General features: G+C 39.7%; 1 protein-coding gene and 1 long non-coding RNA gene across 5 annotated transcripts in view; both read left to right on the top strand.

The window, feature by feature from the left end:
• Nucleotides 1–16,009, top strand: part of LOC139155477 (uncharacterized) — a 297,390-nt gene that overhangs the window by 66,398 nt on the left and 214,983 nt on the right. The window lies entirely within an intron of this gene.
• The window catches only part of LOC139155482 (complement factor H-like), an 85,417-nt gene that overhangs the window by 36,257 nt on the left and 33,151 nt on the right, over nt 1–16,009 (top strand). For all 4 annotated transcript variants that reach the window (XM_070730629.1, XM_070730628.1, XM_070730626.1 and 1 more), the window contains exon 6: nt 2,528–2,707. In XM_070730629.1, the coding sequence (XP_070586730.1) occupies nt 2,528–2,707 (180 nt within the window). The remainder of the gene's footprint in view (nt 1–2,527; nt 2,708–16,009) is intronic.

Here is a 16,009-nt window from a genome sequence, read left to right as displayed (position 1 = left end):
ATACACTGAACATACAGGACATTGAATTTTAGACTAACTGATGTTTTGATGGTATCCTCAGGGCAATTTTAAGAAAAATTAATTAATTGTTGAATGACATGTAAGAATTTGATACCAAATCTCAAAATCACGTAGATCAGTTTTTTCCAGGAAATCTGTTGTAATCAAGCCTTCAGAACTTCTAGCAATTCATCCATCACTCCAGTAATTGAATCCATCTATATTGTTATTGGTGATAGTCTACCTCTGAGTTATCGTTATAGATAAAGGATCACTTCTTACTCTGAGTAGAATTTGGAGAGTAGTTTGGGAAAAGAACAAGTCCAGTGGGGTCCATCACAGCATTTGAAAGCCTGGCCTCTTTCCTCTGTCACCATTAACAGTGACAATCTTAGGCAGGAGTGGAATCACTACAATGTGGAGCTGTTAATTTTACAGCTTTGCAGGTGGTTGAAAATACTACTGGAATCAACAACAGGACTGAATAGAGATAAGCAGAGTATCAAATTGCAGCTTTATGTTTCAATTCTAAACCAAACCAAAGGATAATTATAGCAACATGCTGAATTTACTTATGATATTCCAAATAAATAGCAGCCAAGAACTACTAAAAATACTAAAAGCTCCACCATCAAGAATTTGAAGACCTGACCTCTGTTCCGTGTCACCATTAACTGAAACTGTAACCTCAGGCAGGAGAAAAACTACAATGTAGAACCCCTGATTTGTAATGTTGCAGGTGGTGGCAAATGCTACTGGGCTCCACAGTGGGACTGAAAAGCAACAACAAGGATATCAAGTATGGGGTTATAGGGGTGTTAAATTGTAGCTTTCTATTTCAATTCAAAATCAGAGTGAGGGGGAAGAATAATTATAACAATTTTCTGAATTTATTTATGATCTTACATTTTTAATCAAGGTGACTAATTTCAAAGTATATTTTAGATTCTAAAATAGTAAAATATTTTAGATTCTAATAAGAGTAAAATAGTGGCCAAGTGTTCTATAGAGCTATTCATACATAGATATCTTCCTCCTAAGCCATTCTTGTCTGCTAATACTCCTGCACACTGTTGCATGGAGAAGGGGCTAATCCTCTTCTGCTGAGTCACTCATGGTCACCTCTAGAGGTGCAACAGTCCCTGGTTGGCTTTCAGCCTCTGACTGCACATTCTCTCCAGCCTCCTCACTATCAGACTTGGGTGCCAAGCAATGTTCCCTCTAATTTTTTTTCGATGTGGGCGAAAAAATATAATGTCTGAGCGGCATATTTTCATGCCTGGGTGTGGATCGGTTAGAAACAAAAGGGGGTCACATGACCTCAGCACACACAGCAACGGTCATAAATATGAAACGGCAGCAAAGTTTTGATCCTGTGATCATCGGGCTGCTGCAAAGGTCCTAAGTGTGAAAAAGGGGCATACGTCACTTGTTTCAGGGCCGTTGCGACTTTGAACGGTCAATAAATGAACCATTGTAAGTCAAGGCCAAACTGCCTTCCTCCTAGATGTTTTCTGTGGAGCTTCAAAATGGAGTCCTGATCTGCTGACCTGCTTCTAAAAGAGTGCACTGGTCAGGCAGATAATCCTTGACTTCTGTTCTGACCCCAATGGAGGCCCACATTTCTATCTCCTGAGTAAGATAGTTATTAAGTGAGTTCTGCCTCACTTTACCACCTTTCTTGACACAGTCATTAAGTGAATCCCTGCAGTTGCTTGTCAGAAGATCCCAAAAGATGTTCACATAACCCTGAGACATTGCCACCATCATAACTATGTTGTCAAGTGTCCAAGGTTTGATCCAATAACCCCTTTATTTTTCTAACAAAGTCCTTTCTTCCTAGAAGGAAGAATAGAAAGAATAAAATGGAAGAGGGGATTAAAAGGGGATACAAAAATAATAAAGAAAAGGGTTTGGTTCAAAGTTCTGCTCAGATTAAAGAAAGTGGAGTTTGAGAAGGGTTGATTAAGCTTGGAGTATTGTTTTGTTTACTCTTTTTAAAATTATTTTTTCTAGATATATAAATTTAGGAATTGCTGATCTGTTTTAATAAATTTAGAAGTATTGATTATAATAATAAACTATGTTTATGTTTATGTTTTGTTTTTAATTTTCTTTTGTTAACATATGATTGGCTATGCAAGGTTTTCTTGATTTATAGAAAGAAGGAAGCACTTTGGCATAATGGTTAATAAGTTAGAAATATAATTGGTGTTGTACTTTTTGAAGGAACATTTTTGTCGCTCCCCGTCCCCAACTCCAACATCCGGCTCCATTGTGCGTGGCCTTAGAAAAGGCTGTACGCCTTAGAGGGAACATTAGTGCCAAGTACACTGGTCTAGGATACCAAAACACACCTGTCTCCCGATCCTCAGAATCTGTGATCAAGCTGAGCAGGGCATGGATAGGCCATAAGAATAGATATTAAAAATAGTAATTATTTTGTTATCTATACTTATGGAAATCAATGACTGCAATCTGATATGAGTTTTCCTTTTTTATATAATAAATGGTTTATTTTCTTTAGAAATTACATGCAACTCTCCAAGAATATCTAATGGTACTTTCCGACCTCAAAGAACTATATATCATGATGGGGATCTAATTCGAATTCGTTGTGACCCTGAATTTACTATTAAACCAGATGATAGAGAAAAAGTGGTTGAATGCACAAAGAATGGATGGTCACCTCCACCAAAATGTATCAGTAAGTGGAACTAGTATACATTACAATGATTGTAGAATGACTGATATTTTTAATTTTGTAGAAGTGTGGCACATGGAGCATATCTGACGGCACACATTGCTCTATGTTAGCTCCAGCATGCGTGTGTGCCCTAGCCAGCTGATTTTCAGCCTTCCAGAGGGTGTGGAAGGTTGTTTTTGCCTTCCTCGGGCTTCAGGAAAGCCACTAGAACCTGTGGATGGTGAAAAATGGACCCAACAGCTCTACCAGAATTTCAGAAACAAACTTCTTATTGGACTTTTGAACCATTTTTCATGCTCTCCACCATAAAATAAAACAATAGTTATAAATATAACAACAATGCTTAAAATCAATCATATATAAACTTCTTTTCTTATTACTCACTCAATGAAGGCTCTTATCTCTCCTCATCTATTTTTTGAATTTTCTTGAATTTTTTTCATTTCATTATGTGCATGCTCAAATGCCAGGTTTCCAGCACTGCATGCGGTCGCCATTTTGTTTTGGGCATTTTTATTTAAAAAAAATATTGGGGGGAGGTTGTTTTGATGTGGGAGGAAGCTAAGCTGAAGAGAGGTAAGTTGGAATTGCCCTGTGCCCCAACTGAGCTGCTGCCTTCTGCCCCAGGAGAAGAAGAAGCCCCTTCTTTCTTTACAGTTCTTTTTAAGGTTTAGTTCAAGTAGGGTTTTTTAGAAATGTGAGTTCAATGCAACCTGGGATGGCTCCAGGCTATGGCTTCCTTTCTTACACAGAGCAAAACAGACATGTGAGTTCAATGCAACCTGGGATGGCTCCAGGCTATGGCTTCCTTTCTTACACAGAGCAAAACAGACAGTTACAATGAAAGGCTTCCACCGATTTTTTGATAGCTCTGGGCAGTGTTCTCTCTAAAAAATTTTTGGGGTGGGTGGAAAAGTATAGTGTCTGAGCGGCAGTGCCTTCGGGACTGGGCGACACAGAAATAATAATAAAATTTCCCTCTCGGCTTCTGGGCAGGTTTGGAAAACTCTGAGTTGATGATGATTTTTAAGTGAGCGATTGCTCACCTGCTCAGCTTAGAGGGAACTATGGCTCTGGGAGCAACAAATGTCTTGTGTATATGCTCTGTGTGACAAATGTAAATAATATATTGAATTTAAAACATTTTTCTTCATTTGTGGTGAACATAATTTTACAACATTTTATCCAGGCTATTGAGAAGGGAAAGTATAATATTACTTATTTTTCTCTGTGATCTTTGGAATGTTCCCATGCAGAATGTACAAGTCTATTAATTCTCCATGAAACTGATACTTCATTAACATACATCAACTAAAACCAAATTCCCTCTCTGTGCCACCTCCTAAATGTGTATCTCCATTGTTTACCAGATCCTGAAACAGTTGTGTGCAGAGATCATTATGTTTACATGAATTGTGAAACTACTATTCTGAATGTTTTCCACATACTTCAAATGTGAAGTTATTGTACTGATTGACTATAATAGTATTTGTGCAGCCACAAGCAAACCACTCCTGGACTTCATTGTCTGGAAATCTGCCTGGCAAAGAGATATGATATATTTATCCAAAAAAAATATGGAATTACTATCCACTTGATGGTTTTCTATAGAGCTTGTATTTAGAAGAGAATTAACTTTATTACAGAAAACAGAAAACACTGAGGAATTGTCCTATTCATTTTTTGACATGCAAGATGAAATGCCTCAACCCTTGTTGGTCTACATTTTTGTGCCTACAGGGATTATAAAATAAATTCTGACAAAAATATAATTTAAAGCCACTTGTGGGCTGGGGAACAGATGAAAGTAATGACATGTTGACCAAGGCCAAACTCAGAAAATTTATTGGTGCCATGGTTGAAAGGCAAGTAAGGAAAGAGTCCTTTGCTTATGGGCCCATGAGATTTAAGATTCCTTCTCTTACAACTCTGCAAATCCCATCTGTTAGATCAGAGTTCCCCAGTCTTTCCAGATTTGGGGCCTGGAAATGGAGGAGGAGGAGAAGATAGATAGAGGATAGATAGATATAGATATATAGATATATAGATATAGATGATATAGATATAGATGATATAGATATAGATATAAATATAGATATAGATATATAGGGAGGGGGAGAGAGAGAGAGAGAGAGAGAGAGAGAGAGAGAGAGAGAGAGAGAGAGAGATGATAGAGAAATAAGTTGATGATATAGATAGATTATATATATATATTGGTAGATGATAGAATATAACAATGGTGGGCAGCAGCCAGTATGGAGGGGGGGATTAATCCCATTCTGGTAGCGAAAATGGTCAATCACTTCCTGGACTGGCGGTTGCTCAAGACCACAATCTTTTTTTTAAAAAAAAATATTTTTTAAAAGAAAACTCATCTGAGCATGCACTGGGAGAGTGATTGATGAGCAAGCAGCTTGCTGATTAGCTGGCTCACTGATCACCTCACCCACCTCACCTCTCCTTATATATAGTGAGTGATGCCTCAGAGAAATGTGTGGGGAGGAACCTCCATCAGCAGCAGCAGCTTGCCTTACTATTGCCCTTGTGGCCTAGCCTTGCCCCCTTTTAATTTTTTTTTAAACTTCATTTGAGCTTCTGGAGAAGGAGACAGCAATTTTGAGGACTTTGCTGTGCTGGTAATGGTAAGTAATTTAACCTTTAACCTTAGACTATCTCCAATTGACCTCTCCCTCTTTTTGAGAGGTCTATAAGGGGCGTGCATAAGCACACCATTGTGCCTACCATCCCTGTCCTATTGTCTTCTAGCATTATTTTTTATCATTACTTATCTAAAGTTTTATTTGTACAAATTACCATCCTATAATTGTTTGACAAATAAATAAATAATTAAATAAAATAAAATAAATAATTGCTTTCCTCTTTTCCTTCTTTTCTCCGTGCTCCATCCTCCTTTCCCCTTCCTTCCTTGGGCAAGAAGTTGATTCCATGTTTATTTCATTTTTATTTACTTTGTTTGGTTGCTGATGCTGGCTAAGGGAGGCAGGGTAGGGCTCTGGATTTGAAGCAGGGAAAGAAAGATTCATCTTTTATGGTAAAATTGTTTCACCAGCCACATGCTGCTGATTCATCATTTATTTCATTTTTGTTTACTTTGATTAGCTGCCAATGCTAGCTAATAGAAACGGGGTAGAGCTCTGGATTTGAAGCAGGGAAAGAAAGATTCATCATTTGTAGTAAAATTGTTTGGCCAGCCATGTGGCACTGATTCATCATTTATTTCACTTTTATTTACTTTGTTTGGCTGCTAATGCCAGCTAATGGAGGCGGGGTGGGGCTCTGGGTTTGAAGCATGGAAAGAAAGATTCCATAAACTAAATCTTTTTATTTAGTTTTGTTTGTCCAGCCATGTGGCACTATTGATGCTGGCTAATGGAGACAAGGGGAGAGGGCTCAATTTGAAGCAAAGAAAACAGTTTTAGCATCTCTGAATGAGGAAGCTCTTGCCCTCCTCACAGGTGGTTCTTGTGTACTCCCAGTCCCACATAAGGAAAATATGTAGATTTGACCCACTGAGTCCACTCCACAATTGTTTCATTTTACTACTTATGCTATCACAATAAAATATATATGGATTTTATTTATTTTAGCTTATTATCACCAAGAAAACCATAAGCTATAGAGTGATGAATACATTTTTAGAAACATAGAAACATAGAAGTCTGACGGCAGAAAAAGACCCCATGGTCCATCTAGTCTGCCCTTATACTATTTTCTGTATTTTATCTTAGGATGGATATATGTTTATCCCAGGCATGTTTAAATTCAGTTACTGTGGATTTATCTACCACGTCTGCTGGAAGTTTGTTCCAAGGATCTACTACTCTTTCAGTAAAATAATATTTTCTCATGTTGCTTTTGATCTTTCCCCCAACTAACCTCAGATTGTGTCCCCTTGTTCTTGTGTTCACTTTCCTATTAAAAACACTTCCCTCCTGGACCTTATTTAACCCTTTAATATATTTAAATGTTTCGATCATGTCCCCCCTTTTCCTTCTGTCCTCCAGACTATACAGATTGAGTTCATTAAGTCTTTCCTGATACGTTTTATACTTAAGACCTTCCACCATTCTTGTAGCCCGTCTTTGGACCCGTTCAATTTTGTCAATATCTTTTTGTAGGTGAGGTCTCCAGAACTGAACACAGTATTCCAAATGTGGTCTCACCAGCATTCTATATAGCGGGATCATAATCTCCCTCTTCCTGCTTGTTATACCTCTAGCTATGCAGCCAAGCATCCTACTTGCTTTCCCTACTGCCTGACTGCACTGTTCACCCATTTTGAGACTGTCAGAAATCACTACGCCTAAATCCTTTTCTTTTGAAGTATTTGCTAACACAGAACTGCCAATACAGTAGTCAGATTGAGGATTCCTTTTCCCCAAGTGCATTATTTTACATTTGGAAACATTAAACTGCAGTTTCCATTGCTTTGACCATTTATCTAGTAAAGCTAAATCATTTACCATATTGCCGACGCCTCCAGGAATATCAACCCTATTGCACACTTTAGAGTCATCGGCAAATAGGCAAACCTTCCCTACCAGACCTTCCCCTATGTCACTCACAAACATATTAAAAAGAATAGGACCCAGAACAGACCCTTGTGGCACACCGCTTGTAACCTGACTCTGCTCAGAATACTCGCCATTCACAACAACCCTCTGGTGTCTATGCTTCAGCCAGCTGCAAATCCATTGAACTATCCAGGGATTAAGTCCAATCTTCACTAATTTATCTATCAGCTCTTTATGTGGAACCGTATCAAAGGCTTTGTTGAAGTCCAGGTAGGCAATATCCACGGCACCACCTTCATCCAACAACTTTGTGACATAGTCAAAGAAATCAATGAGATTAGTCTGACATGATTTGCCTTCAGTAAAGCCATGCTGATTTGGGTCCAATAATTTATTGTTTTTTAGGTGCTGATTTATCCTCTTTTTCAGTAGAGTCTCCATCATTTTAACGACAACTGATGTCAAGCTAACTGGCCTGTAGTTACCAGCTTCTTCTCTACTGCCCTTCTTGTGGATAGGCACAACACTTGCCATTCTCCAATCCTCAGGAACATCTCCTGTTAACAAGGATTGGTTAAACAAATCAGTCAGGGGGGTAGCAATGACAGATCTGAGTTCTTTAAGATGCCATCTGGACCCATTGCCTTATTTATCTTTAATCGTTCAAGTTCTTCTAAGACATCGGCTTCTAAGATCACTGGAGCTGAATCCGTACAGTTGGAGGCAATGCTATATCCCTCTATAGTATTATTTTGTAAGGTGTCTTTTGAGAAAACTGAACAGAAGTAGCTATTGAAATGGTCAGCGATCTCCTTATTCCCATTAATGCATGTATTTTTCCCGGTACTAAGCTTCGTGATGCCGCAGTTTTTCTTCTTCTTATCACTAATATATCTGAAGAAGGTTTTATCCCCCTTCTTTAGAGATTTGGCAATTTCTTCCTCTTTTGAGGCTTTAGCAGCATATATTATCTGTTTCGCCTCCTTCTGTCTCATTTTATACACCTCCCTATCAGCTATACTTCCAGACTCTTTATACCTCCTATAGGCAGCCTTTTTTTCATTGACTATAGTCCTTACATCATTGCTAAACCATAGCGGTTTCTTCTTCCTTTTACCTTTAGTTATTTGTCTTACATACAGTCCAGTGGCTTTTAAGATGGCCTTTTTAAATACAGTCCACTGGGTGCTCGCTCCTGCCATTTTATCCCTCCCCTTTAATTCATTATCTAAATATTCCCCCATTGCATTAAAATTTGTTTTTCTGAAATCCAATACTTTGGTTGCATTATAGGATTGCTCACAATGAGTTTTTACATCAAACCACAAACATAGATGGTCACTGCAACCTAAATTTTCTCCCACCTTGACATCTGAAACCCAATTCCCATTCGTAAAAACTAAATCTAGAATATTCTCCCCTCTAGTTGGTGTCTTAACCATCTGTGCCAGAGCTGCTCCTGTAAAGGCCTCTACTATATTCTTACTTTTGCATGTAAGGGCACTGGGGATATTCCAGTCAACATCAGGCATGTTGAAATCACCCATAACCACAATATCTCCCTTTACTGCCATTTGGGTAAATTCATCCACCATCTTGTTGTCATATTCCTCAGATTGCCCTGGAGGCCTATAGATCACCCCAATTCTAATGACAGAACCGTCTTTATTTTGCATGCAAATCCAGAGGGTCTCTAGATCTTGACATGTATTTTGAATTAGTGTTGTTTTTAGAGTTTCTTTAACATAAATGGCTACTCCACCTCCCCTTCTCTCTATTCTATCCTTCCTATACAGTGTATATCCTGGTATGGATATTTCCCATTCATTAGAATCCTTAAACCATGTCTCAGTTATGGCAACCAGGTCCAAATTATCTCTAGATATTATGGCCATTAATTCACAGAGCTTGTTGCTCAAGCTTTGAGCATTCGTGCACATTACACGAAGAACATTATTTTCATTATTAGTTTGCCCCTTATCATCAACAACTACATCTATTTTATTTGCAGCTCCCTTTTCATAAGCTTCCAAAAACTGCTTTATCCTCATTGGTCGGGGACAGAAATCACCCACATCAGTTACATCTCTGTCCCCTTTACCTAGTTTAAATGCCTGTCCAAAAAAGTTCTGAATTCCTCACCGAGTACCTGGGTACCTCTGTATGATGGATGCAAACCATCCCTCTTAAACAACTCCCTATTAGACCACCTACTGACATCATGACTTACATAGCCAAAACCTTCAGCTTTACACCACTGCTTTAACCACACATTAAACTCTATGATACACGTTGTTTTATCCTCTTGGCCACAAACCGGTAACACCTCTGAGAAAGTCACTGAATCTGCTATTTTACCCAGCTCCACACTTAGACATTGAAAATCTCTTTTTACTACATTGACATTTCTCTGGGACAAATCATTTGTGCCAAGATGCACCACCACATCAATGTTATTACCTTTACTCACAGCCTTGACAATGTTTGTAATCCTCCTCCTGTCCCTGCTGGCAGTGGCCCCTGGGAGACACCTCAGCACCTTCACCACGTCCTTACTCTGTCCCAAATCAACACCTCTAACAGTCGAATCACCCACAAGAAAATGTGTCCTCTTTATATTTCTACTAACTGCACTTGATGGTTTGGTGACATTTACAACAACTTCCCCTTTGAATATTCCCTCATTCTCTGCCTGAGGGGCCTTGCTAATATCTCCAACATCCTTACTATTTAAATCCGCAAGAACAGTATAGGAATTCGATAAAGAGAGACCAAAATTACTATGTTTTTGCTCAACTGCACGCAATCTTCCTGAACCGACAGTTTAGAATGGTTTTCATGTGCACAAGCGAAACTTTTGTCAGGTGGAAAAGCGTGTTATTGTCGAGTGATGTGGCAGGCAAGCAAGGTGGCAGAAATTATGCCATCCTGGGGCGGGGTGGGAAAATTTTCCACTGTGCAGTGGGGGGAAAGCTGGGTTAACACTACCCCACCCATTCCACTTTGAAGAAAGAACCCTTAAGCCAGTGAACTTGGGACAAATGCCATGGTTGCGGAGATTTTTGACCGTTGCCTGGACCACTGGAAAATCTCATGGCTGGGTCTGAGATGATCCATCTGGCCCACTCTCCTATGTGCCACTAGAATATCTTCCCACTTGAAGCAGCCGAGTTTGGATTGCAGTTCCAGTGTGTTCTCCTCTGACATGTGGACTTCAACTCCCAGAATTCCTGAGCCAATCATGCTAGCTCATCAACTCTGGGAGTTGAAGTCCACATGTCATAGAAGAGCCAACATTGCCTAGAGGCTATTTTGTGTGCATATTGTCTGCCCTACCAGAGGGAGTGGGACGCTTCCTTTTTCTCAGTGTTGGAGAAGCTTTGTTGCTTCTCCCACCACTGAGAAGGGGGAGGCACTTTGTTCGCTCTGCCGGCCGCGCATCCCCTGTCATGCCTGGTCTTCTAAGCTGCCATCTGCCTCAGGTTCCGCTCTCTGCATCCAGTGAATAAAGTCCTTTCTCTCAGTAGTGGGAGAGGGAGTGGAGCTTCTCCCACCACTAGGAGGAAGGAAAGAAAGAAAAGCAGGAAAGGAACAGGACGGGGGAAAGGAAAGGAAAGAAGGAAAGGAAAGGAGATTAAAGGAAGGAAATAAACTAAAAGAAAAAGAAAGAAAGAGAAAGAAAGAAAGAAAGAAAGAAAGAAAAAGAGGAAGGGAAGGGAAGGGAAGAAGGAAAGGGAGTGCAGTGGTAGGCAGGAAAGGGAAGGAGGAAAGGAATGGAATAGGGGAAGAGAAAGGAAACAATGAAAGGAAATGGGAGGAGAAAGGAGAAAGGTAGGGAGGAAAGAGAAGGAAAGGAAAGGAGGAAAAGAATGGAACAGAGGAAGGGAAAAAAAGGAAAGAAGGGGAAAGGAAAAGAAAGGAAGAGAAAGAAAGAAAGAAAGAAAGAAAGAAAGAAAAACTTATGACCACAGTTGAGCCCAAAATTCGGTTGCTAAGCAAGAGAATTCTATTCTTTACTTAATACATGACATTTCCTAGCTCTAACAGTGATGTGCAAGCTAGGGAAGCATATATACATATAAGATTAAATATAGGGTACGTTCCCAAAGTAATGCAACTAATTTTTTAAAAGTAATTTATTGAACAGCTCTACCAGGGACAATTCCATCTGTCCATCCATTACCCTGGGGGGGATTATTGACCCCCTCAGAGAGGGTTCGCAATTTGGGCGTCCTCCTTGATCCACAGCTAACACTAGAGCACTGTCTTTCAGCTGTGGAGAGGAGGGCATTTGCCCAGGTCTGCCTGGTGCACCAATTGCAGCCCAATTTGGACCGGGAGTCACTGCTCACAGTCACTCATGCCCTCATCACCTCGAGGTTCAACTACTACAATGCTTTCCACCTGGGGCTTCCTTTGAAAAATGTTCGGAAACTTCAGATCGTGCAGAATGTGGCCGCGAGAGCTATCGTGGGGCTTCCAAGATCTGCCCACGTTTCACCAACACTCCAGGGCCTGCACTGGCTGCTGATCAGTTTCTGGTCACAATTCAAAGTGCTGATTATGACCTATAAAGCCCTACATGGCATCGGACCAGAATATCTCCAGGACTGCCTTCTGCCGCACAAATCCCAGCAGCCGATTAGGTCCCACAGAGTTGGCTTTCTCCGGGTCCCGTAGACTAAACAATGTCAGCTGGCAGGACCTAGAGGAAGAGCTTTCTCTGTGGAAGCCTCTGGAATTAACTCCCTTGAGAGATTCGAACAGCCCCCACCCTCCTTGCCTTCCGTAAAATGTTGAAGACCCACCTTTGTTGCCAGGAGTGGGGATAATTTCCATCTTCTTCCCCCTTTTTTGTTATGTTTTTCGGCCTTACTCTATGATGGATTAGGTTGTATGTGTATGATTGTATAGTTACGGATTTTACTGTGTTATTAATGTTTTTTAAATTGACTTAATTTTCTACTATTGGATTTGTAATGTATTGTATCACTGTTATGTTGGGAGCTGCCCCGAGTCTTCAGAGAGGGGCGGCATACAAATCTAATAAACTATAAACTATAACTATAATGAGCATTGTTTTCACTTTTGATTTGTTCATTCTTGCCTTTTTGGGCTTGGGGGACTGGTTGGTGTGCCACTCAGAGCTTTGGTGTTTTGTTTCTGGGTCGTATTCAAAAACCCAGGTTTCATCGCCAGTGTCCAAATAATCAGGTTCAATTTCTAAATGTTGCAAAAGTTCACTTGAAATTTCGACTCAGTTGGTCTTTTGGTCATCTGAGTTCACCTTGGGCACGAGCTTGGCGCACACTTTCCCCATCGCTAAATCTTCAGTAACAATGCGAAACGCAACAGTAGACGACAAGTTCAGTTCATTGGCAACCATCTTGATACTCAATCCATGGTCAGAATCCAACAGTTGTTGAACACGAGCCACATTGTTGTTGGTTTTGCTGGTTGACAGCCGCCCAGAGCGTTGTTCATCGTGAACCTCTTCTCAACCCTTCTTAAAGGCCTTTAACCACCTCAAAACCTGTGAGTAGGACAGAGCAGAGTTCCCATAAGCCTCACGAATCATTTTGTTAGTCTCCTCAAGAGATTTGTTCAGTTTAGCACAAAACTTAATCGCGTAACATTGCTCGATCATCGATTGCATTTTTTGGTGACATGGTCGGCGCGCAGAGGTTTATAATAACTGATGTCCTGCCATTTTCACAGCTTGGAGAGCACTGAGACTGGTTTCATGGCAAAGCTTAGCATCCTCCACACCTACTCCAAGTGCTTTGGTCCCACTCTGACCAATAGGAGCGGTGCGGGAAATTCAATTGCATTACTTTTGGAATGCACCCTGTATGTATAATATTATTTCCCCTATTTCTTCTTTCTGCCTCTATTCTAGCTGCTAGTAAAGCTAGTCTTGTGTTATAAAAGATTTTACCCACCATTTCCCATTTATTAATCCTCTTGCCCATTTTAATATTTCAATTTTTATTTATTTTTGACTTGTCTCCTAAATTCTTACCTTGGTTCTTCATCTCTATCTTGATCTTTCCTGTTTAACTTAAGCATTTCTTCCATCTCTTTGACTGTCAAGCCTCGAGAGGATCTGCCCAAGTCTCTATTTTCTTTTCAAGAATATCTTTCTGTTTATCCAATGTCATGTTTTGATCTTTTAACATGTATTTTCTCTGAATTGTTTCCTAAGTCTTTATTGCCTTCTCCTTCTTATCTTCTTGTTTTATTTGATCTGTCTGTTCTATTTTTCTCCTGTTCTCTCTATTATCTCCTCTATTTCCTGGGCTTTCTGATCAGTACTTATTATCCCTTGTAGAACACTTTCTAACCTCTCACTTATGTTATTCATTAAATCAGTGGTTATCAACTTTTCTAATGCTGTAACCCCTTAATACAATTCCTCATGTTGTGGTGACCCCCCCTCCCAACCAAAGGTCTAGTGCCAATTATTCTAACAGAACCTTAAGCTGATTGACAGGGAGGTTAGAAGGACACCCTCACTGTAAATGCCTGATTGGTTGGATTGAAAAATATATTTCAAGGTACCAGAATAGAAGCTTTAGTTCCTAACACCATGGAAATTTGTCTTTTCCCATGGTCTTTGGAGACCCTTGTGAAATGGTCATTCAACCCCCAAAGAGTTCCCAACTCCTAGGTTCAGAACCACTGCATTAAATACTTTATCTCCCTATGATTCCTTATCATAACATCATAAATGATTAGAAACATCAGCATCATTTTCTTTGCAACCCACTTATTTCCCTCTGTGAAACATCTTCCCTTATTTTGATAAGTCCAAATATAGCTCAGTAGCCCCAGATTCTAAATTATCTTTGACCTCAGAAAGTTAATCTGGAAAGTGTTGACTCAATCCTGATGTTGTTCCTCAGGGAATACTTCATGTCTCATAGTTAGTGAATTTAGTTCTTTTTAGGTAATCCAGGAAGATTTCCAAATGTCTCCTTCAACCCACTCTATAAGGTCAATCATAACTTCTGATATTTAAAGTCACTTTATCTTCCGTCTTTTCACCATTAGAGTTCCAGTAGTCATGAAGTAGATAAGTGTTGTATAGTGCAGTAGATAGCACATCAGTCCTCCAGGTGTTATTTCCACTTTCTTCTCTGTCTTACCAGTATTTTCCATATGGTTATAGGAGTATAATCTCTATTCCATTCACCAGTAGGTCGCAACATTCATCAACGTTGTGCATCTCAACATTGCACAAATTCTAAAAGGTTCAATTGGTATTTATTCAAACAAATAATCAAAATTCTAACAAGTAATTCCAGCATTTTAAAATGCCTTATTGCCAATAAAAATTAGAAATCCAATCTGTCAATGTTTTAAAAAGTTTTGCATTCCCTTCTTAAGATCTTTTGGGTCTGTCACTTTTCTTTGTAACTTTTTGCCATGTAAACAAATTTTTCCAAGAGTCTCTTTACCAGAACTTTTCCTTAGGTTGGCTTTTAGATTTTAAAAATTCACTTCCACAAGTCACTGTTCATCGACACCACTCCAGCATATTCTTTGTTTCTTCAGCTGCTCCAGCTTCATGGCAGTCATAATGGCTGCCTCTTCTCTTCATTGTCAAATGAGAGGGAATTAGCCCTGGGTCAAAAGGATGACTTTAGCCCCTTATGGGGTCCTTGGTGCAAATGTATGCAACCCTGCCCTTTGAGTCTGATTGTACCGTGATGTAAACCAGAAGTCCAATTCACTTATAACTTAAGATGGGGTTAAAACTTAAAACATATTTATTTTGGTTTCCCTGCTCTTTAATTTTATATCATGGGGGCTATCTTTGAAAAGTGTTAGGAAACTCCAGATCATGCAAAATGTAGCCGCGAGAGCTATCGTGGGGCTACCTAGATTCACCCACATTTCCCCAACACTCCGTGGCCTGCACTGGCTGCTGATCAGTTTCCAGTCATAATTCAAAGTGTTGGTGATGACCTATAAAGCCCTACACGTCTTTTACTGCATGAATCCCAGTGGCCGATAAGGTTTCACAGAGTTGGCCTTCTCCAGGTCCCGTCGACTAAACAATGTCGTCTGGCGGGCCCCAGGGGAAGAGCCTTCTCTATGGCAGCCCCGGCCCTCTGGAATCAACCCAGAGATTAGAACTGCCCCTACCCTCCTTGCCTTTCATAAATTGCTTAAGACCCACCTATATTGCCAGGCATGGGGAAATTGAGATAACACCCCCCCCCAGACTTATATAGCTTATGTATGGTATTCTTGTGTTGTATGATTTCAATGATGGGTTTTAGATGTTTTTTAAATATTAGATTTGTTATATTGTTGTTGTGAACCACCCCGAGTCTGCGGAGAGTGGCGGCATACAAATCTAATTTATTATTATTATTATTATTATTATTATTATTATTATTATTATTATTATTAGTATTATTATTATATCAATGGTATGGTGAGGTGTCCAAATGATACTTCCATCTCCCTAAACTAGGGGATTACATCACTGCCCTGCTGCTCTATACAGATCATACTATAGTGCTTTCCAAAATAGCAATACATCTCAAAAGTGTTCTGGTCTAGTATTTTGGTTATTTTTATTTCACTCTGAAATTGTGGCTTCACTATTGACTCATCATTTCTATTTGAAGATCTTTGTATTTTGTGATTTTTCTCTAATTCTTTCTCTTCTCTTTTGTTGTCAGAAGAGAACCAGCCACTGTTATATGCCTTTCTTATCAACAATTTTTAAGTTTGGGTATTATGTAGCAGGTCT

This window comes from Erythrolamprus reginae, unplaced genomic scaffold (assembly GCF_031021105.1).
Source record: "Erythrolamprus reginae isolate rEryReg1 unplaced genomic scaffold, rEryReg1.hap1 H_21, whole genome shotgun sequence".
NCBI lineage: Eukaryota > Metazoa > Chordata > Lepidosauria > Squamata > Dipsadidae > Erythrolamprus > Erythrolamprus reginae.
The sequence above is the reverse complement of the archived record's forward strand: the minus strand, read 5'-3'. Positions and strand labels throughout refer to the sequence as shown.